The sequence below is a fragment of the Vespa mandarinia genome, chromosome 3 (assembly GCF_050613455.1).
Source record: "Vespa mandarinia isolate Hongniang chromosome 3, ASM5061345v1, whole genome shotgun sequence".
NCBI lineage: Eukaryota > Metazoa > Arthropoda > Insecta > Hymenoptera > Vespidae > Vespa > Vespa mandarinia.
Genome location: NC_140812.1, coordinates 6762050 through 6784069, shown reverse-complemented (window position 1 = coordinate 6784069; position 22020 = coordinate 6762050). Strand labels below are relative to the sequence as shown.

The 22020-nt window shown below is 27.3% G+C and overlaps 4 protein-coding genes and 1 long non-coding RNA gene across 16 annotated transcripts; 2 read left to right on the top strand and 3 right to left on the bottom strand.

The window, feature by feature from the left end:
* Window positions 1-1320: 1320 nt before the first annotated feature.
* Window positions 1321-5857, bottom strand: Mtpalpha (monolysocardiolipin acyltransferase Mtpalpha). 2 transcript variants are annotated; one of them, XM_035884172.2, is made up of 12 exons: window positions 5705-5857; window positions 4892-5027; window positions 4577-4686; window positions 4107-4379; window positions 3756-4006; window positions 3258-3641; window positions 3022-3192; window positions 2738-2960; window positions 2446-2655; window positions 2141-2336; window positions 1861-2063; window positions 1321-1789 (listed from the first exon to the last, which is right to left on the bottom strand). In XM_035884172.2, the coding sequence occupies exons 2-12, from the start codon at window positions 4959-4961 to the stop codon at window positions 1589-1591; spliced, it is 2292 nt and encodes a 763-aa protein (XP_035740065.1). In that variant the 5' UTR covers window positions 4962-5027; window positions 5705-5857; the 3' UTR covers window positions 1321-1588. The 2 variants fall into 2 exon arrangements, with proteins under 2 accessions (XP_035740065.1, XP_035740067.1); XM_035884174.2 differs by having other exon boundaries at window positions 4892-5073; window positions 5705-5794.
* Window positions 5858-7879: 2022 nt separating this feature from the next.
* Window positions 7880-10150, top strand: PGAP5 (Per1-like protein PGAP5). 6 transcript variants are annotated; one of them, XR_014981955.1, is made up of 9 exons: window positions 7880-8147; window positions 8221-8366; window positions 8567-8637; window positions 8705-8845; window positions 8962-9129; window positions 9216-9301; window positions 9384-9506; window positions 9595-9712; window positions 9787-9922. XR_014981955.1 is itself a non-coding variant. In XM_035884263.2 (9 exons), exons 1-9 carry the CDS (start codon window positions 8034-8036, stop codon window positions 9949-9951), a joined length of 1167 nt encoding a protein of 388 aa, XP_035740156.2. In that variant the 5' UTR covers window positions 7880-8033; the 3' UTR covers window positions 9952-10150. The 6 variants fall into 6 exon arrangements, 4 of the variants coding, with proteins under 4 accessions (XP_035740156.2, XP_085511986.1, XP_085511987.1 ...); XR_014981956.1 differs by having other exon boundaries at window positions 9766-9911; XM_035884263.2 differs by having other exon boundaries at window positions 9560-9712; window positions 9787-10150.
* Window positions 9666-14914, bottom strand: TM9SF4 (transmembrane 9 superfamily protein member 4). Of its 5 annotated transcripts, XR_014981952.1 has the most exons (12): window positions 14756-14914; window positions 14048-14298; window positions 13815-13961; window positions 13576-13731; window positions 13223-13497; window positions 12908-13126; window positions 12673-12830; window positions 12310-12569; window positions 12047-12230; window positions 10742-11964; window positions 10428-10642; window positions 9787-9910 (listed from the first exon to the last, which is right to left on the bottom strand). XR_014981952.1 is itself a non-coding variant. In XM_085655859.1 (10 exons), exons 1-10 carry the CDS (start codon window positions 14756-14758, stop codon window positions 11731-11733), a joined length of 1887 nt encoding a protein of 628 aa, XP_085511985.1. In that variant the 5' UTR covers window positions 14759-14914; the 3' UTR covers window positions 10327-11730. The 5 variants fall into 5 exon arrangements, 1 of the variants encoding a protein (XP_085511985.1); XR_014981954.1 differs by lacking the exon at window positions 10428-10642 and having other exon boundaries at window positions 9666-9811; window positions 11662-11964; XR_014981953.1 differs by lacking the exon at window positions 10428-10642 and having other exon boundaries at window positions 9776-9910; window positions 11662-11964.
* A 645-nt stretch (window positions 14915-15559) lies between these two features.
* LOC118449547 (neuroguidin) lies at window positions 15560-20555 on the top strand. 2 transcript variants are annotated; one of them, XM_035884265.2, is made up of 5 exons: window positions 15560-15706; window positions 16336-16873; window positions 16950-17300; window positions 17383-17462; window positions 20216-20555. In XM_035884265.2, the coding sequence occupies exons 1-4, from the start codon at window positions 15698-15700 to the stop codon at window positions 17406-17408; spliced, it is 924 nt and encodes a 307-aa protein (XP_035740158.1). In that variant the 5' UTR covers window positions 15560-15697; the 3' UTR covers window positions 17409-17462; window positions 20216-20555. The 2 variants fall into 2 exon arrangements, with proteins under 2 accessions (XP_035740158.1, XP_085512229.1); XM_085656103.1 differs by lacking the exon at window positions 15560-15706 and adding an exon at window positions 15768-16143.
* On the bottom strand, window positions 17397-21866 carry LOC118449548 (uncharacterized). Its single transcript, XR_004840435.2, has 3 exons — window positions 21734-21866; window positions 20849-21230; window positions 17397-18867 (listed from the first exon to the last, which is right to left on the bottom strand). It is a non-coding gene; the product is annotated as an uncharacterized LOC118449548 (long non-coding RNA).
* Window positions 21867-22020: the final 154 nt, after the last annotated feature.

Genomic DNA, 22020 nt, shown 5'->3' with positions numbered 1-22020 from the left:
ATAATCGCAAATATAAACAGAAGGTAGTACGAAAGTCAACATTTTTTCATTGATACGTGATCGGAATGACAGCTATTTTCGCCCCATAATCACTCATGTCTCCAGACCTTAAACAATGTCAATAGAATGTTATCAGACGATGGTGCGATAACAAGTACGAATACGTGTTAAATCTATTAATTGTATTATATTTCCATAAATCAACCGACATACGTCGAATTATTATATAAATTTCAGAAAGTATTTGCTTTAAACTGATCATTACTTCCTGATATTTCTAAACGACGGTGAATCACGATTATGTTCCGTTTTTGTCTTTAAAAGCTAATTACATATGTCTATAAATAATATGTTTTGGTGTTGATAATTACAGATCTTTTATCTTCTTGCAAGAGCTTGAAAACGAACGTAACGATAAAAGAAAATCGATAAATTATAGACTTCGGAATCTTTGGTAGTCGTCGAATCTATTTTACTCTTGATGTTCTTTAGTTTACTAGAATAGAGTAATAATTTACCGGTCAAACGAGAGAAATCTTATCAAAGGTATCTCATGAAATCTCCTGCTTTCTTGCATCAGCCAAGGACTTGGTCTCTTTTAACGTCGTATATATTATAACCAGGCACAGGAAACTTGTAGATGATGCAAAATGTCTTACCGATTACCTGTACACATTTATATATATATATATATATATATATATATATATAAAAATATATATATATATATAAAGATTTCTTTTTATAAAGGTTATCTGTAAGAAAAAAATTTATGTAAAAAAAAAAGCTTTCCATAGCGTTAACAGATTTTCGATGAATAAAATTATATACTTTGCAGATGTACCATACTAAAGAAAAATAGATATATAAATTAATATAATTGCTTAAAAAAGTGTTATATATATTAAAAAAAAAATTTTAACTGCAACATTTATTATAAGTACGAATAAACGAAAAAAAAACAGTTATTTACTCTTCCATAATTAATATTAACATTTAAGATAGGTAAAACGAGCTCTTCTTTTTAACAACGTGCACTTAATTATTCATGAAAACAAAAGTGCAATACTCTTCTGATGTTGCATCAAATTATATTTCCGTCTTTACGTATGTATATTCATACTGAGGAAGTAAAAAATATATACAAAACAGGTTTACTGACATTGCTATGCGATTAATAATTGATTCTCATTTACAAGCATAAAACATTTATAAGATATTGGTAGTGAATGCATTGAATAATCATATTTCTAATAATTATATAATAAAATAATAGTACTATATTTCATTAGAATATATTTTCAATAAACGTGTATATAGTTTATTAACTTTCTACAAGAATAAATTTATTATAATTTGTATATACACGTACATATGAAAAATACATAATAATATAAGATGATCATATAAAAATTACAAAAGATTTTATAAACTATATAACAGTATAAATTGCTTTGTTAGATAATAAAATAGCAACTATAATGTTTAAACATACTGTAAATAGTTTGGTAGTATGTAGTGCACATTTGGAAAATAAATACTCGTGTATTTAATTTTAAATAAATGTTAAAAGTATTAGACATTTTTATTATTTATAGAATTTTTTCGTCGAATCAGATGCCATATCATATAATGTTTGGCACGGTTTAAAAGCAAGGCCATAATGACTTTGGAATTCTTCCATTTTTTTCACCAAATTGTGTGCTCCATATGAATCTACCCATCTAAAAGGTCCTCCAGTGAACGGTGGAAAGCCTAATCCAAAGACAGCACCCACATCTCCTTCCAACTAGAAACGATTAAAGTTATGCGTTATCATATAAAACAAATAAAATCTTATAAATTATTAAAATTACTTACAGAATTTGCTAAAATATTCTCTTCTAAACAAAGTACCGCTTCGTTGACAAATCGAGACACCATTCTCATTTGACGATCTTCAAAGGAAGTACTTCCTTTAGATTCACTTGCATACTTTTTCAAAATATTTAATGCCTCAAGATTAATATCTTTGTTCTTCGTATTCTTTTCGTATACAAATATGCCTTTGCCCGATTTACGGCCTAGTAATAAAAAGATATTTTATAATTTAGTAAATTAATAATAAAATAACGATGAGCAAACAAATGTAAGCAATTACCAAGGAAACCAGCCTTGACCATATCTGACATGATATTTGGATTTCCTCCTGTAAAACGTTCACCCAAAGCTTTTCGTAAATACACACTAATATGTGCTCCTACATCGATACCCACTTCATCAGATAAAGTTGCTGCACCTACAGGAAATCCGAATGATTTGGTCAACTTATCCAAAACTACAGGATCAACACCTTCCTATATCCAAATATTACATTATTCATACAAACATTATTAATTAATTAATTAAATTAATTAAATTATATAGAATTTTTAAACAATTAAGCAAACAATAATATTTCTTCACCTGCATCAATCTAATTGCTTCTGAGATCATGGCAGATAGTATTCTTGTGGTATAAAATCCAGGTCCATCTCCAACCGTGATAACAGTCTTACCTTGTTTCAAACCAACTTCTACAGCTGTTTTTATAGTTTCATCTGCTGTACCTTTATGAGTAATTATTTCCAATAATTGCATCTTATCTACTGGTGAGAAATAATGCATGCCAATCACCTATATACAATAAATATATTATTATATATTAAATAAAAAACCATTTAACTTTATTTCATAATAATAATAATAGAAAGTATACTTTTTCTGGTCGACTACTTCCAGCAGCAATCTGCGTAATAGGAATCGCAGATGTATTCGTTGCGATAATACAATATTCTGGAGCATGAGCCTCAATTTCTTTTATGACTTTATGTTTAATAGCTATATCTTCAAATACTGCTTCAATAACTAGATCTGAATTTTTGAATGAATCATATTGTAATGTGGGCACAAGATTAGCCAAAAATTTATCCTTTTGAATTCTGAAAGATATGTTATATTTTTAAATTCTTATTATAAAATATTATTTATTTTTATACAAACTTTGTAAGACGGTGTCTTTTGACAGCATTATCTAAACCCTTCTGAATTTGACCCACTCCACGAAACAATCCAGCTTCATTAGTATCTTTCAAAATAACATCATATCCTTTATCAATGCTTACTTGTGCAATACCTGCACCCATCAAACCAGCACCAATAATGGATAATTTTCTGCGCATATATAATAAACATTATTCTCATAAATATGAAAACTAATTTATAAAATAAAGACGTACTTAACAGCATTCTTTGGTACTCCAAAACGATTTTTTTTACAAGCAGTCTGCCCGAAAAAGAGATTTGTAAGACCTTTGCACTGTGGAGTAATTGCTAATTGACCAAACGCCTTAGCTTCTGCTTCATAACCTACAGTTAATCCTTTATCTATACCCGCACGAACTACTTCTAAAATTTTCAAAGGTGCAGGATATAGTCCTCCTGATATTTTCATAACTTGATTTTTTGCTCTTTTAAATATTTGATCTTTTACAAACTCAAAAGTTAGAGCATAATCCATAATTTTTTTTTGTATTGATTTTGAATTACGATCAATTTTTAAATTTCCATTTGCTATATCTTTTGCAGCTTTTATAGCATTTTCTTCCAAATAATGTATAGTACTGTAATAAAGCATCCATAATCATTCATATTTTATATTAAGTTTAAATCATATATATTTAATAATATGCACAATTTATATATGTTTTATGACCTTCCAGTTATTTTCAACATACTTTTCTTCAGATGATGCCACACCTGGACCAAGGCGGTTAACCAGCATATCTACTAATCCAATTGTTTTAGCTTTCTTTGCTTTAAGAGTTTTGCCAGTAAGAGTCATATCAAGCGTGTTTGGAATAGAAATAAGTTTAGGCAAACGTTGTGTACCGCCTGCACCCGGAAGAAGGCCAACCATTACTTCTGGTAAACCTAGACCAGTTTTGGTATCATTAACAGCAATTCGATAATGACATGCCAATGCAACCTACATAAAAAAAAAAATTAAAATAAAAATTTCAACAAAATGTTTTCACAATCAATATTTTTTTCTATTTAATACAAACAAAAAAAACTATTAAATATACCTCTAAACCACCACCAAGACAACTTCCTTGAATAGCTGCTACAATTGGTTTTTTACTTTCTGCTATATTATTTAAAATTTGTTGACCAGTTTTAGATATATCGTAACCATCTTTTTCAGTTACACATTTTTGTAACATAGTCAAATCTGCACCTGCAATAAAACTACCTGGTTTTCCGCTTATCAAGACAGCAGATTTAACAGCACTGTTATTCTCTATGTCTTTCAAAATTGCAGTTATTTCTTCCATTACTTCTGAGTTTAATGTATTTACCTATTACAAATATCTAAATTATTAAAATATTTTAGTTAATTATTAAAAAATTATATAATACTAATTTAGTCTCCATTAAAAATTTATCATATCCTAAATTAATATAGTATTCGCAACTATATTTCATATATACCTTTAATATTTTTTTTAAATATTTGAATAAATTCTACAAAAAAATATAAGATACAATATGGTACCTTAGTTCCTGGGGAATCTAAAATAATAACTGCTACATTGTCAACAACTTTACATTTGAAATGCTTTTTGCTTGACATGCTTGTAAATGTTCTCAAAGGTTGTATTGTCGCTGCAAGAGTATTAAACAATAAATATAATTCATTCAAATACAAATATAAATATTTTTTTAATATATAAATATTAATTTATATTAATTATAAATATTAATTATATTAATTATATATACATATATTAATTTATGCAAAAATTTCTTCATTTTAATTTATTCATTAAATTAAAATGCACATCAAAAAATTTTCATTTCTCATAATCACCTGCATATGAAAGATTAATGTTTTTACGTGAAAAACGGGTAAGTGCTCCAAAAATTCTATAATTAGCCATGTTTTCTTATTCCAAACTGACTGTACTACTGCTATTCACAATCGTGCAAAACAAACACCAACAGCCCTAAGTACAAAGTTCAATGGAATTCAATTCTATATTGGTCTAGAACCTGCACGTAATTAAAAATGATATTACAACTGATAAAGAAATTTTTTTTTATACTATATACATAATCCACCGAACAACGATAAAATTTTCGTAGATAATAACGTGGCTTCGAATACTTTTATATTAGTTGATAACCGAAACATTAATTTTGTCCTAAATCAGAAATATGAATTATGAAATGATAAAATTTAATATCACTAGCATGATGTATGTCTGAATATATATGAAAATATCTATTTTATAGAAAATATACATTAAATATAAGCTTAGCTCTATACTATATTATTATATTATATTATTATATATAGATAAGAAATTTTATTATATTATTTATTTAAATATGGAATATTGACAATTCCGATATTATTTATTGATCATTCCAAAGGCTTAAAAAGATCAAACATAAAAAAAATAAATTGATATTAAAACTTCAAGATTTTATAATTTTTAAAGTATTATTAAATTTATAAAGTAATATTAAAAATTTTCTACAAATTTAAAAATTATACGATAATATAACAATAAATATACAATAAATATACACAATAAATAACATAACAATCGATGAAAAGTGATTAATAATTAAAAAAAAAGAATATTTATTGTTGTTAGTTTAGTTTTCTTTTGTATACCTTGATCAATTTATCTATATAAATTTATCTATAACAACTACTTTTCGATAAACATTCAAGAGAGATGATAAGAATATAGAATATTTATGAAATTCGTTGAAATAAGCATGCGAAAAGTATCTTTTAGATCGGTACAATAGATGGCGCCAGGACGGACTTGTCACCACGTTTCACATAAAATACAACTTTCACTCTCGTACACGTCGTTGATTAGCTGATCGAATGAACAGCGAGCAATGACCCTAGCCAATGATCAGTCCATTATTTATATAGGTTAGTAAAATAAAAGAGAAATAAACTAGTAAAAATAAAAAAGAAATAGGATAATAAAAATAAAACAAGTCCAATCGAATTAACGCCTTTATTTTAAATACATGCAACGATAGTATTTAAAGTATTGTAATTCATTTATATATTTTTGAAGTGAAATTTCTTAGATCACGATAATGCGAATTAATTAATTAGGAATTAGAATGAAACGAAAAATGAAACGCGTAGAAAAGTTCCACTCTTCAATATAGTGTATATGCTTGGTTTTATTTCATTTCATGGTTTTATTTCCATTTCATGCTACGCTTATCAATGAACTGGTATTTGAAAAGAGACAAACGTATTTCACATTTTTATTTCTTTCTCAGTTCGTCTCTACTTTATGTAAAGAGATAATAGAGCGAATTATATGCGTTTCGTGTAAAAATTTCTTTCCTGTATATTCTATTCAATCATACATTATATTATTTTCGATTTATATTAATTGGCAGAATTAAAGCATTCCATGAAAGATAGCGTGCCCAAAAACATCCCAAAAAACTTAAAAAAGTACCCTACAGCGTTTAAAGGGATTTCAAGCGCGCCAAAAGAAAAATAAAATTGCATTAACATTAACAATGTCAACCATTCAATCATACCTTTGTGTTATAACAAAATCACTCCAAATAAAAAACAAAAATATAGATTTGAAGCACCATTCAACAACAATCGCTAAACAACAATCTTAAAATCCATAATAAAAGAGGAACTCGGATTTGCCGAATATGTTCGATATTACATTTCTAAATTCGAAATTCAACTTTTATATGAATAACAATTCGATAATGTAGGACTATAATCAACGCAGTATTCACCAAATATTTAAATGATCTGAAATCTGCAATTTATATATCATATTTTACTTATCATAATCCAATACTCCCATTGTTTGATTATAAAAGAGTGAATATGTCCAAAACATAATAATATGTATAAAATATATTGTATAATGAAATATAAAAGAAATATGAAACTGGTATGTGTAAATAAATATTCTTATATTCAATTTAAATATTTTTATGAAAAAATAAATGTTAATTAAATTAATTAAATTGATTCTATAGATTTCACTTTTAATGCATGTATCATTTCTCTTAAGAGAGGCCACAATTAAGTAGATAAATACATTAGAAACGAACAGGCGCCATTCTTTATAAATTTCTGCCATTGACAGTATGTGGCTAGTTGCCACACTAACAAAAAAAAAATTAATAAGTGGCGCTACTTTTGATTTTCTTGTACTTTGGAGAAAGGAGAAAGAACTTTATTATCACATTATATATTTCTTTTATCAAAGTAACTGACTATGACAAATTCGTATATATATATATATAGACAATAAATATTATATATGTATAATAAATTAAAGAAAATGTTTAATTTCTAAATGTTAATAAAAAGTTATATAAATAGAACTTTTTTTTATATTTTTGACAGCTATTAATTAAAAAGTGTTTTAACTTCAACATCTTTTATCATTTTTTTCTAATTAATAGATTTAAATAATTTAAATCAGACGAGGAAAATGATATATTTATATATTTATAAAATAAGTAGAATAAAGAGTAAGACAATGTACCCAAAAAATTACATTTATTATTATTATATGTTATATAAATATATACATAATCATATATATATATGCATAAACAATTAAACATATTACATTTATATATACAAAAATAACTATTTGCAGATATTAAATATTTGTAAGCATTATTCTCTATTATTAACATTATTGTATAACACATTAAAATACTAATATTGCATACAGTACAAATGAACATTTAAATATGTATGATAACTACAAGTGACTGCATAAATTTGAAGAACTCCGAATTTTGAATGCTAATGTTGGCTGTTGTTGACTTTCTTAAGTGATATAAAATGGACGAAACCCGATAATTATGTATAGTACTTTTATTAAACAAAGATTATAAATATTATTTTACTATTGTTTTAAAATGAATAATTAAATTATTCTAACTATAAAACCTTTTTCTGAAAAATATAATAAAGGATGTATATACTAAGAAAGCGTTTCTACAATAATTACTTACTTATATTTGCATTAACTTTTGTTTTTGTATTGTTCTTTTGTGAATATTTTATATATTATATAGTGCTTACACAGGTTAGTGAAACTATATTACATGACAAACTTTTATTTGGTATTGCAAGTAAACTGAGTGATTTTTGTGAATTAGTGTAATTGGCCATCCTTAGACTCACATAAGACTGTTTCGTCTGTTGATTCATCAAAGCATAATGAACGTCCTGTACGAGCAATGTTTATTTCTGATACTCATTTACTTGGTCCAAAAAATGGTCACTGGTTTGATAAATTGAGAAGGTAATAAATAAGCATAATGTTTATGTTTATATATTGTTTATATAAGTTAATGTTTATATATTGCAACTTAATTTAAACATTTTATAAATTGTTAATAATTATAGATTGCACTTTTAATTGTTATTTTATCATTATTACCAAATAAATTTTTGATATTTAATATTATTATATTCAATAAAAAGTAAATAATTTGTTTTCAGAGAATGGCAAATGTATAGAGCATTTCAAACGTCAATAGCAATTCATAAACCCGATATAATTTTTATTTTAGGTACATAAAATATATATACTGGTATCAATAATCAAGTTATACATATAACTATTAACAACTATTATAGGTGATATATTTGATGAAGGTGATTGGTCTAATGATAAGGAATTTGACAATTATGTATCAAGATTTCGTTCACTGTTTTCTGTATCAAATGGCATTCGCCTTTATACTGTAGCTGGAAATCATGATATAGGATTTCATTATGGTATTTTTAATAATTACATTTTATGATAACTATTTACAATAATTACTTTTTAGAGCTACTTATATAGCGTTATTAAGTAATAATATTTTAATTTAAGTAAACTAAAATTTTTTTAGCCATAACACCTTACTCAAATCAAAGATTTGTAAATAAAATGAAAGCACCCAGTGTTCGAAGAATCAGCTCAAATGGTAATCATTTCATCTTAATCAATAGTATGGCACTAGAAGGAGATGGTTGTTTTCTGTGTAAATCTACAGAAATTGCAATAAATAAAGTTGCTGGTAAGCTTTATAAATTTATTATTATACTAATTAATTAAAAAATTTTAATTATTAGTAAATTTGGAAAACAAATAATACTTTTTTAGATCATTTAAAATGTGCGAAAGGAATACGTAATAATTGCACTAAAAGTGATGAATTATCCATATACAGTCGGCCTATTCTTCTTCAGGTTTATAATATATTTATGAATATACAAATGAAATTAATTTCAGTAGAAAATAAAAAAAAATTTTTTTTTTTGTTTATTACAGCATTATCCATTGTATCGTATATCTGACGAAATATGTAATGAACTTGATGAAGCACCACATAAAATAAAACGTTTACAATTTCGTGAACGATGGGAATGTTTGTCAAAGGAAGCATCTGAACAAGTAAATAAAAAATTCTAAATGTTATCTGTTTTATTCTTAAGTATATAAAATAGATGAATTTAAAGCTTTTAGATATTTTAAACCCAAGACTGGTTATTGGTGGTCATACTCACTATGGTTGCAGAAGAATACACAGAGATGATATTTTGGAATTTACAATCCCCTCTTTTAGCTGGAGAAATATCAATAATCCATCTTTCCTGTTGGTAAGTTTTGTAATATATCAAATATTTTGTTAAACATAATAGCTCTCCAAGAGTTATTTGAAATTTTGTTGTAGGGTATATTCACTCCAAGCAATTTTTCTGTATCAAAGTGTTACATGCCAGTTGAATCTACTGTGATCTTAATATATAGCATAAGTATAGTATGCTTTTTCGTATGTTTAATTATAAAATATATACCTAAAACAATTCTAATTGTATTTTTGAAGGTGAAATCATAATATTAATCTGATCTTTTATAAGTTCCTACATATTTATAATCCTATTGTTTCAATATTCTAAATAAAATACAGAGAAAGGAAATTTTATCTTTACATTGTTTAATAAATGTATGAATATAACCAACAGTATTAAAGAAATTATACATCAACACATGTCATGGGCAGATATGTTATTTACATCATTTATAGTATAAAAAAGAATTTTCTTTGAACTATACAAGTTAAGATATTTTACATATTGTTAATATCGAATATATGTTATTAAATATATTAAGCCATATTTATAAATTATAACAACTATATTATGAATAAAGATTTATATAATTTTAGTAAAAAAGATTATAAATTGCATTAATATTAAACAATAATTAAAATTATATATACTATTAGATTGCCCCAAAAGTTTCTTTTGTTTTATAAAAAAATAATAGATTAATAACAGTTTATCTTTTATATTATTTTATTGAATTACGTACGATCCATTTTGTTTTATTATCCATTTCTCTAAAAGCCGCATAATGTCATCTTTCCAGAACTTCTGGAATTTGCTAGCAAAATATCGTTCTAGCATTTTTATGTCATTTATTGTATTAAAATTTTTGTAAAAAATTTGGGGCTTGGCGTTATTGTGAAATTGCTTCCTTCAATTTGTCCAGTTGAGAACAATATTTCACTGAATTGATTGTTTCACCTTGTGGAAGGAATTCATAATAAATGATACTTGATTAGTTCCGTATTCATATTAGATAGGTGTTCTTCATTTTTCAAATTAAAATTACCAGTTACAAACCTTCTAAACCAACTGAGAACTGTCTGAACTTTTGTAACACCACTTCCACATACGGTGTAAATCTCAGTTGCGATATTTTTAGCACTGTTGTAATATTAAATATTGCAAATGTTTCCTTTGATTTACTATACTTAAAAGCGTATAAAAGACTAATGAAATGTGTTCTATGATAGCTAAACGATGATTAAAGATAATGGCCACAATGTTTGATAAATAACATTTCATGTTTGTATAAACACTGCTAAATAAAGCAGTTGCGTGCAGATAACTAAAAAAACTTTTGGGACAACTAAATACTATACTAATAACGAAAAATACATATGATGTGTATAAAATTATTAATAAACAAATCATATATAAATATTCATAATTATATATAAATTACCCATGACATATCAAATTTTTATACTAAAGACTAATAGTTCATATATATAATTAATTCAATCATGTATCATTACATTATAATAAATAATAACTAATGCATTTTTTCTTGATTTTCACAATTTACAAGGATTGACAAATAATACTTCCTCTGTTTCTATATATCCTAAGTATTCCTATTCCTAGTACTCCTATAAAAAATCTAAACAAATTAGGTTTGAAGGAAACTTAATACTTTTATAACATTTTTGTGATGCATGAAAAAAGTGTCGATTTTTACACTGAAAATAGCTTTATAGATTCATATACATATAATGCATGTCATATACACTATGTATAGTTTTTTATAAGTTATTAATAGCATTTTGTATTATGTATGTAAAAGTTGTATTATATGTATGTTTGCATGAATATACATACATATGGACATAAAATGAATTACTTCAGATTTTGTTAACTCTTATTTTGTTTCATAATTTAACAAGCAGATATACTGCTTTTCTCTTAATTTCATAATTAAAAAATAACCTAATACTCACAATGAACAAATAGATAAAGTTACATTCGCACAGCACTCAATGAGTTCATTTATGACAATTAGGACTAGTCTATTTAACTGCTGCATATATTTTTCGAATGAAAGCGTATGCAGCAAAAAAGCCAACTGTACCAGTCAACAACCAAAACGTAAGCACCATTAATGCTGTATATGCAAAATACATCAGCGTTGGAACCAATTCTGTTATTTCTAATTTGGTCATAAAGTAAAAAACCGAATATGCTAGCACATATATAGCTGATCCACCACTAACCATAAAACTTCTCCACCACCATCTGTAATCCTGTAATTAAATAAAAATTATGATTAATTATTAATTAAAAATATAAATATAAATATTACAAAATATGTTATAATATACATACTTCTGCACATAACTGCAAATATACCAGAAATACAGATATTTGAGCACATGAAATGAGAAGAATACAAAATACTAAAAATAAAAATCCAAAAAGATAGTAAAATTGATTTTCCCATAATGCAGTCAAAATGAAGAATAATTCTATGAACACCGCACCAAATGGTAGTATGCCTGCCATCAATGTACTGAAAAAAAAATGTAAATCTCTCTTCTACATTAACATTAAAAATATGATTATAATATAAAATACGTTTAAACTCTTACCAGAATATTGGATTCATATACCATAACTGATCTGGAATTTGCCTAGGAATTTGGTTTGTTCTCACAGGATGTGTAAATGGATGTTTACGATAACCAAAGAAATATCCAAGAAATACTAAAGGAAGTGAGATACCAAACCATAGACAAAGCAATGCTAACATAGTAGTAAATGGAACTGCTCCTGAACTGTGTTTTCCCCATATGAAGAAATTTAAGAAAAAACATGTAGTAAACACTATGCCAGGATAAAGTGTTGCTGTCTACAAATTTCATATAATAATTTGTCGACGAAATAAACCATATCATATTACTTATTATATTTTAACTTTATTATAAATTTTATAAATATATTTATCAACTTACCAACAGTGCAGCTCTTCTCCACTCTCGTCCTCGCACAGTTTTATAGAGACGTGCGGAAAAATATCCAGCGATTGATCCAGAAAATACAAATAAAAATATAGCACAAGTTCCTAATGCTCCTCTACTTGCTGGTGAAAGCATTCCAAGCATGGCAAAAACTGTAAATAGATAATATACATTTAACTGTAAACAAATTTTGCAGTAAATATATTTAAGACATTTATTATTATCTTACATATTGTAATTAGTGCCATAAAAAATATTTGAATGCCATTGCCTATTACTGCAGCGAACAAACGTGAATTAGGAGGTGGTCTGAAAACATCTCCATGAACTAATTTCCAACCAGTTTCTTCAGTAGTTTCATCTAAATTAGCTAGACTATCACTGTCACCTGCATTATAACGAGCTATATCTCTCTTAAGAATCCTTACCATGATCGTTGTAAGAATACCTGTCGATAAATTGTTTAAATATTATTAACGGATATCATCTTTAAAATTATAAGTTATAAAGTTATAAAATAAAAAACTAAAGTTATTTCATTTACCATATAGAAAAAAAACTACAAGGAGCGAATTTATAATAGAGAACCAATGAATTTCAACGTCATTCATTTCTAAATATGTGTCCCATCTGCTTGCCCAACTAACATCTGATCTTTTCCATTCCACAGAATATAAGAATAACAATCTAGTACTTTTAGGATTAACAAATTGTGGGCTTGCTTGAGAAGGTAATATACACGTATTTCCTTCATATTTCAATCGATTTATATCCACTGATCGAGCTTCCACTTCAAATTCTACTACTCTAAATTGATTTCTACAAAGAAGCATATAAACATTGATTTAGTATATGTACAAAATAAATTATATATGAAACAATATAAACAATACATACTCTCCATGTTCATGATATCCTAATTTCAATATCAAATGATTATTAATATAAACTTGATCATCTATAACACCTCCTAATCTATATCCATGATAAACTACTTCACTTTTAGTTCCCTTATGAAATTTCTTGGTAGCGGCTGGCAAATTATCTATTAATCTATATGTAACATGCAAAATATGACATAATAAATCAAAAATTGCTAAATGAACACAATATAAACGATGTAAACTTTATCTTACAAATGCACAGAATAATCATGCTGAATACGTTCTATTGCACATTGAGATTCTTCTTCATTCCAAGTCATTGGATTATTTTGTCCATGACATAAAAGTCTACAGCTTATATCTTGTTTCATCATAACTTCATATGGTGTATTTACAATCCTGGAATTAAAAACAAAAATTATTGTTAAATGTAACAAATATTTAACAAATTAATTTAAAAAAATTACATAATTCTTAAATTTTACCTATCACCACGTAATACTTCTCCTAAATTTTCTGATTTATAAATAAGTGTTCCATTCTTTGGTCTACAAAACTTAAGAGAATAATATTCATATGGTAATTGTGTATGAGTACTTGTCATTTTAACTGCTTTGACATCAATTTTTTGCCCTTTCTTAAATTCAACTGGTGCAACACCCGGTACATAAAAGCCATTTGTTTCAATTAAAAAAGATATTATCATAAGGATAGAAACATTCCTTTTTATTCTTCCCTGTTTGAATAAAGATTGATCTATAATATCATACTTAGATATAAAGGAAGAATTAACATTAACGAACATAAATTATATATATACACACACACACATATATATATATATATATATATATATATATTATATATTATACATATAACGTACAATGACATATAGAAAATATAATATTTTTCACATAATTATATATATATATATATATATATATATATATATATATATATAACTAATTAAAATAAGTGTCACTTCATTTTATTCGCAAATGCAATAAAATTTATAACAACACTTTGTTTATATACAATCAGCATAGGATTTTTAAAATTACAGATATCAAACAAAATTAAAAATATTATTATTATACATTGTGTTATCCTATATTAATATTTTCTAATAAAAGAAATATAATGTATATATGCGTCGTCTAATTTAAAGGGACGTTGCACAAAACCGTTCCTACCATTCCTATAACTTTATATTTATTAAAGGGGCGTCACGCCGCTCACAAACTTGGAACTTGCTTCTAACCACTCACACTATTCACTTTCACGTCAAAAATGATATTTACTTATACTTGAAGTTCTTCGCGAAACATCTGATAAGTAAGGCAACGATGAGAAATATTTTTATAAAAAAATCCCTAGAATTTGTTACTTTCCTAACCTTTAGTATATTGCAGTATTGCAGTATTGCCAAGTATCAGAAGAAGTGCGTAATATGATATATACTAATATTAAGAAGATATACGATTTATATATCAATGTACATAAGTATTTCAGAGATATTTCCGAAATTTATGTCTAAAGTCCAATATAAATATAAGAAAACATGTAACTACAAATATAAGGATCAAAATTAAAATCATCCTTTATCATAGATATTATTATATATTTGTATTTCTATTAAAACTGCTTCAATATCGCGTATTCCATTTCTGTATTTATTGAACTTACTTATATCAGGATCTTCTTGTATGTTTTTTAAAATTTTAGCTATGAAGATCATACTTTATTCGTGCATTATGTGGCAGTTTACTGTAACCATATCAAAAAAATTTTATAAACGTCTAGATTGAAATTCCCGCATTTTTTTAATACCCTTAGATGAAGGAAGTAGATTCAGCGTGAAGACACTTTATTATTTAAGTAGATAAAACATTTTGTTAATTGTATTGTATAAATTTATATTTTAGAATAGTATTTCTATGTTCGATAAGAGTTTATGTTTATGAAAAGTAATATTTATACGATTAATTACACAACAGTTGGTGTTTTGACCAGGCTTTTCCAAGAGAAAAAATATACCCAGGAAAAGTAAAATAACGTCCCACGTGGGGACTCGTTTAATTACAAGTTACGTTGTTTAGATATGCATTTATTCGTTTAATTTTTATTGCAGAACAATGGTACAAGTAAGTGCAAACTTTTGAACAAATTACATTGATGAATTTTTATTTCTTATTCCTAAATGAATGCATTTTTCTGTCAGTTCTATTGGGAATTCTTTATTGTTTTTTTTTTTCCGCTGTCATCCATTAGTAAATAGGAAAGATGGCAGCAGATTATTGCGCTTTTTTCCCATATATTCGCAAGGCAGACATTTTTCTAAAAACTAAGTGTTTACTTTAATATTTCTGTTACATTGTCTTTGAACATAGTGTACATCATAATTTCCTGGATGAAATTTTGCGCGGTTTTCATTTTTTAAATGGGATGTAGTGAATATTGAAATAAACATACAGTGAAATTAAAATTTTCAATTTTAATTATCTTTAACATAACGCGTGGTGTGTTCTAAAGGCGAAAAAATATTTATTAAAGTGTAAACAAACATATGTGAGATATGAAAGTACGTTTCTCATAACAAGATATACATATATATTATAACATATAATTTCTTTTTGTTAGTAATATAAAAACATTATGAACAAAGGGTTATTTTAAATATTGTTTTCAATATATTTTTTTTTTATAATTTTTATAATATTTATTAAATGTCAGTTTTAATTTAATTATTGAATGTTATAAATTGTATTTGTAGGCAATTGATGAAATGGAACAAAGGGATCTCCCACAGGCTTTTCGCCTGCTTGGGGAAATGAATGCTAATGTCCTACAAGTAAACCAACTTGTAGATAATATGTTGGTTCGTGTAAAAAATGGAGAAATTTCTACGGATAAGGGTCTTAGTTTCTTAGAAATGAAATATCATATGTTACTTTCATATCTTATTAATTTAACTTACGTAGTTTTAAGAAAATGTTCAGGTGAACGTATTGAAGGTGACCCCTCTATCGATCGCCTTATTGAAATCAGGACAGTCCTAGAAAAAATCCGACCAATAGATCACAAGCTAAAATATCAGATAGATAAACTTGTTAAGACTGCAGTAACTGGTACCACTAACAGTAATGATCCCACTAATTTTAAAGCAAATCCTGATGCAATAATTGCAAAAATTGATAGTTTTGATGAAGAGTCGGATAGTGATCAAGACGGTGATGAAGATGGTTTTAAATCATCTCAAAGCAGGAAATCAAATATCTATGTGCCACCAAAACTTGCTGCTGTTCACTATGGTTTGTAATAGTAGCCATTAATAATGTACTTTTTTTTCTTGATTTCTTCTATAATACAAAATCTTTGCTTTTATAGATGGAGATGAAACAGCAGCAGAAAAGATGCGTAAAGCTGGTGAAAGAGCCCGTAGACGTGCAGTCTCAGGTGCAGTGTTAAGGGAATTGAAAGAAGAATACCTAGATGCACCAATAGAGGATGCACAAGGCTTAATTGAAAAACAAGCTAGTTTGGGGCGTGAGAACAAACGAAAGATCGAATACGAAGAGAACTACATGACACGTTTACCTGTTACAAAACAAGAAAAACATAGACGCCGTCAGATAACAACTCTTGGTACTCTTGGTGATGAAATTACTAGTTTTGGAGAGACTTCATCTGTACCAACTAAAACAAGAAAAACTCAGAAAAAGGGAAAAGCTAAAAGAAGTAAAAAACTTTTTTTATATTTAATTATTAATTATAAGTGTATATTTTTTAACATAGAAGTTATATTGTCATGTATTTATAGGTTTTAAGAAAAAACGGCACCACTAAATCAGCTTTATAGTAACTTATAGAGCAGAGTTTCATACAGCATTAATTATTAAGGTAACGTGCAACAAAATTTACTTAACTTCTTCTTGACAACAGCAGATGCCACTAATACTCGTTTACTAAATAATGCTATAACTCATAACATCTAGTAATGAAAGACTACCATCGATGGTGAAGTAAAATAGCACGATGGTAATTTATTACTGTATAAGACATACTAATGGTCGTGTAATTAATACTTATAGTTAATACTGATTTTAACCTTTAACTGTTGTATGAAATCAATTTTTATCTGTGGAGTTGAAATATTCCATCAAAAAGAAGAAATAGTATATTGGTATGAGAGGAAACACAGTTCCAATAATATATGTGAGATACATACGAGCTTAATTTAATAAAACAAAGATTCTCATCATGTATATGGTTAAGAGACTAATGGATTTCGGCTCCAAGATCTAAAATTGTAAGTTAAGCATAAAAGTTGAAAGTAGGCAATGGGTCTGCTTTATTTTGAGATATTCTCCAGCTATAAATAATGGAATCAATAACATAGCAGGAGGAATGATATTGAATTAATTGTTACAAAAGCGTAAAAATCACAAGACATTCAGTGCAAAGTTACGAAATTCGTGTTTAACAAGGAAGAATACTGTTTAGGAACTGCAAAAATTTTGCAACTTCTACGAATAATGATTCATTGTATGATATCGCATGTCTTAGGATTTTCTCGCTGTCTAGTGTAGTAAAGTAGTTACTAGTTTAACTATTAAATGTATGTTTCGTTTGTGTTTTTCCCCTGGTGAACTGTTGAGGCTATTACATCTTGATGTGAATCATATTTTATGTTAAGTTTCTTTTGGCAATGTATTTATACATTGTAATTGTTATTTTAACTAAAAATTAATTTCATTAAGTGGTTAAACTTATATTAAATATAATATAAGGATAACATAATCGTGTCAAAATTCAAAATTGATATGGTAAATTTCTGTAGTACTGTTTAAGTTTGCAGTATTTAGTTTTTAAGGAGGGGGAACATGTCACGTCGAAGTACAAACTAATAAAGGAAGACTAGAGCGAAAATCACTTCTGCAATAGTGAATAAGACCTGTACAATCAAATCGCGGGATATATTTAGCTCTTGCGCTTGAATAGGTTCCATTTTTTAAATATTACTAAATGAGATTACAGGGTGACTTTTTCATATTAAAGGAGAACTACCTCCTTTAAAATAAAAGAAATGCAATATTGTGTAGATTTCTAACACAGTTCACGCTTGGGTATGAGTGTCCATTGCTCGTTCCTGCAGAAGTGGTCCGCATTACCTTTGAGAGTGTTAATTCGCTATATGCTAACCAAGAGCTCAACCATCCATAGATGTTATATTTTTTACAGAAGTGTTCATAGATTGAGCTATCTTGGTAAGGCATGATGTTACATGTGCCTCCTCTTTTCTAATCTGTGAAAATGATTAAAATGTGATAAATTATTCATGAAATAATATGTAAAAAAAAAAACTAACAAAATAGCACAATTGCTGGGCATTATTTACAAGTGCTAGCAAGCCTAATGTCAGCAGCCTTGTCGTATTTGGTAATGAAGTTGAAATACCGAATAGCGGAAAAATTTTGAGATAATTTGTGTTATAACACTTGCGTGTGAGCATGAATGATTGCAAGTGTATGTATAATGTTGCTCTACATTTTAAGGAAACAAAAGTATAAACGCAATTAGTTTCAAGATTTGTCCGTGATTTGGATTTTTCATACTCCATGCATAGACGATAATTTTCTAAGCACCCTTACAACTAAGAGATCTATGAGCCCAGAACAAATTTATAGTATACACAGTCTGTTTCAATCAATCAACTATTTTCATATCAACACAAACTATATATATATTATATATATATATATATATATATATATATATATATATATATATATATATAATATATATATTTATATATAATATATATATATTTACGCCGAAAGAAATATTATTTACAATAAAAATATAAACTGGGAGACTTGTAGAATAGTATAAATTCAATAAGTTTTGTTTTAAATACTAGCAATATAATCGTCAATGTTTTGGGCTTGTAGTAAGAGAGTATGGGTGTAAAAAAGATATTCATATGAGACACATATCCGCACACAACATATAGCAGCAAGATAATAGGATTATATTGAATACACTACCTCAAATCAATAGAAATATGGAGTTACAGTAATGAAACTGTAACAGTTTCGTTTACATCACTATGTCATTTTTTATTATTTAAATATTTACTAATACTGAGGTTTTTTTAGTAAAATTCTTCAGCTTGTTGTATTATATTTAAAAAATATATAAAGTTTATTCTATTTGAAATTGAATTCTTTTCATATGTTCTTGTATCTACATAGTAGATAGATATGATTGATCAATGTACAGAAAGACTTAAGGAATGTAAACGTTACTGTAAACAGTGATTTTAAAGTAGTTCTTCAAATCCAACAATGCTGCCGAATACAAAAGAAACAAAATATCTTTGCAGCAGAGTCAAGATAGGAATAATTTATTGACTACATTCATAGTCTGAGAAAATATAATGTTTCATTTATTGGTAAATTTTCTATAATTTATGTATTATGAAAATTCAACATGTAAGAGAGTTTACCTGTATATTACAAATGGTTATTATGAATGAATTATTATGGATTAATACTATCATTACTACTATTACTGCAACTACTATTACTACTATTACTACTTCTACTAATAATAATAATATTATTACTATTATTATCGTTTGATAATAATAGTAATTTATCATCGTCATCGTCATCAGCATCGTCATCGTCATCGTCATCAACGTCGTCGTCGTTGTCGTCATCGTCATCGTCATCAAATTGTCATCATCGTCATTGTCATCCCGTCATCGCCATCATCGCGCGATAAAGTCAAATCAAGTCATAAGTCATCGCCATTTTCATTGGCATCAGTATCATTATTATAATTATTATTACATTTTTATCAACATCAACATCATCGTTATCATCGTTTTCATTATTATTATTATTTTTCTTTTTTATTACTGTTCGTATTATTACGATCATCATGTAGAATGCTTCTTACAGACTGAATAAAATGTTTTCAATGTCATACTACGCATTTTATATACAAATACCTTCTATTAAAAAAAAAACATCCCGATTCATATGCATTTATATAAATTCAAAAGATTTTAAATATCTATTCTTTTTTTTAATAAGGACAATTAAACACAATTTGCCACGATTAATGTAATATTATATTACTAAATGTCGCAAGAGAACGATACATTTGACGTTACTTTGACATCAATATATTATAAAATACAAATTATATATAGTATTAACGCTACTTATAAATCGTTTTCATAATAGTTTAATTTTATATACATTTCTTTAACGTACCGAAATTCTATGTCAAAAATAAGAGGCTACGAAAATATTAATATTTTATTCCTGTACGTTAATTTATCCGGTAAGTTTTCTGTGTTATATTGGCATGCCTTCGCCAGTTGGCACTAACTTTTCGGTGGATGTCGACGACACGTCTTACCGATTTCTACGAACATACGATTTGCCCGTCGTTGATCCGTGGCACGAGAGAAAAGGTGGTAGGTGATTTACGATTAAAAAGTGTGAAGCGTGTGAAGTTTAACAATGTTTGTTGTATATTTAAAGAACAATTTATTCCTCTTCAAATGTCAAATGTTATTCCTCTCTTTCAATTTGACACATAGCTGAAGTTCTTTCTCCTAACTTGACACATTTTGTTCATTCTTAAATTTACCTAAAAAGGTTATATTATTTTTAAATAATTTAAGTAGATTTATAGTTACGTTTGTATAATTGTAAAATAAGGGTGAAGCTTTCTTCTCTTTCTCTCTTTTTATATCTCTCTCTCTCTTTCTCCTTCTCTCTCTCTCTCTCTCTCTCTCTTTCTCTTTCTCTCTCTCTCTCTATCTCTCTCTCTCCCCCCTAACTCTCTCTCTCTCTCTCTTTCTCTTTCTTTCTTATCTCCTTTGTCGACTCTCTACCCCTTCTCACTCTTAATCTTAATGGCTCGCCCCCACGATGTTCTCTCTTTCTCTCTCTCTCTCTCTCTCTCTCTCTCTCTCTCTCTCTCTCTCTTCTCTCTCTCTTTTTCTCTCTTTCTCCTGCTACATCGTGCATGCTTTCCCTCTCTCTTTCGTTTGCATCGCTCTCTTTCTTTTCTTCTGCATGTCATGGCCTCACACACATATGGTTGTAGCATAAATTATTTTTATCGTTACGTATACCTCAACGACTTACCCTATCTGCATAAAACAGTACATTTTATCGATGTTATATCATAGTTATCGGGAGCATGCGAGAAATAATCTAAGTTGACATATTTAACGAATATCTTTCTTTCTCCCATGCGTAATCGTTAATTCCTAAAACCAAAAGCGTTCTTGCGTTCCTCTTTTTCACGGTTATTTTTAAATCGCGCGCGACGCAGAAGTGCGTCGTCTAGAGTCGACTACGAAGACTAGATCTCGAATGCCGCCTTCGCATAAAAACGATCGTGTAATTCATTTTTCCTTCTCTCGATAATT

Coding starts and splice junctions, on each gene's coding strand:
- Mtpalpha (XM_035884172.2), bottom strand. CDS start 4,961: ATGGCTAATTATAGAATTTTTGGAGCACTTACCCGTTTTTCACGTAAA. Junction 3,193..3,257: donor GTACCAAAGAATGCTGTTAA/GTACGTCTTTAT, acceptor ATATATGCGCAG/AAAATTATCCATTATTGGTG. Junction 2,961..3,021: donor AAAAGACACCGTCTTACAAA/GTTTGTATAAAA, acceptor CATATCTTTCAG/AATTCAAAAGGATAAATTTT.
- PGAP5 (XM_035884263.2), top strand. CDS start 8,034: ATGTATATACTAAGAAAGCGTTTCTACAATAATTACTTACTTATATTT. Junction 8,846..8,961: donor TGATATAGGATTTCATTATG/GTATTTTTAATA, acceptor AAATTTTTTTAG/CCATAACACCTTACTCAAAT. Junction 9,507..9,559: donor CAAAGGAAGCATCTGAACAA/GTAAATAAAAAA, acceptor TATATAAAATAG/ATGAATTTAAAGCTTTTAGA.
- TM9SF4 (XM_085655859.1), bottom strand. Junction 13,498..13,575: donor GGATATCATGAACATGGAGA/GTATGTATTGTT, acceptor GCTTCTTTGTAG/AAATCAATTTAGAGTAGTAG. Junction 11,965..12,046: donor ATTTGCAGTTATGTGCAGAA/GTATGTATATTA, acceptor ATTTAATTACAG/GATTACAGATGGTGGTGGAG.
- LOC118449547 (XM_035884265.2), top strand. Junction 16,874..16,949: donor ACTTGCTGCTGTTCACTATG/GTTTGTAATAGT, acceptor TTGCTTTTATAG/ATGGAGATGAAACAGCAGCA. Junction 17,301..17,382: donor AAAGGGAAAAGCTAAAAGAA/GTAAAAAACTTT, acceptor ATGTATTTATAG/GTTTTAAGAAAAAACGGCAC.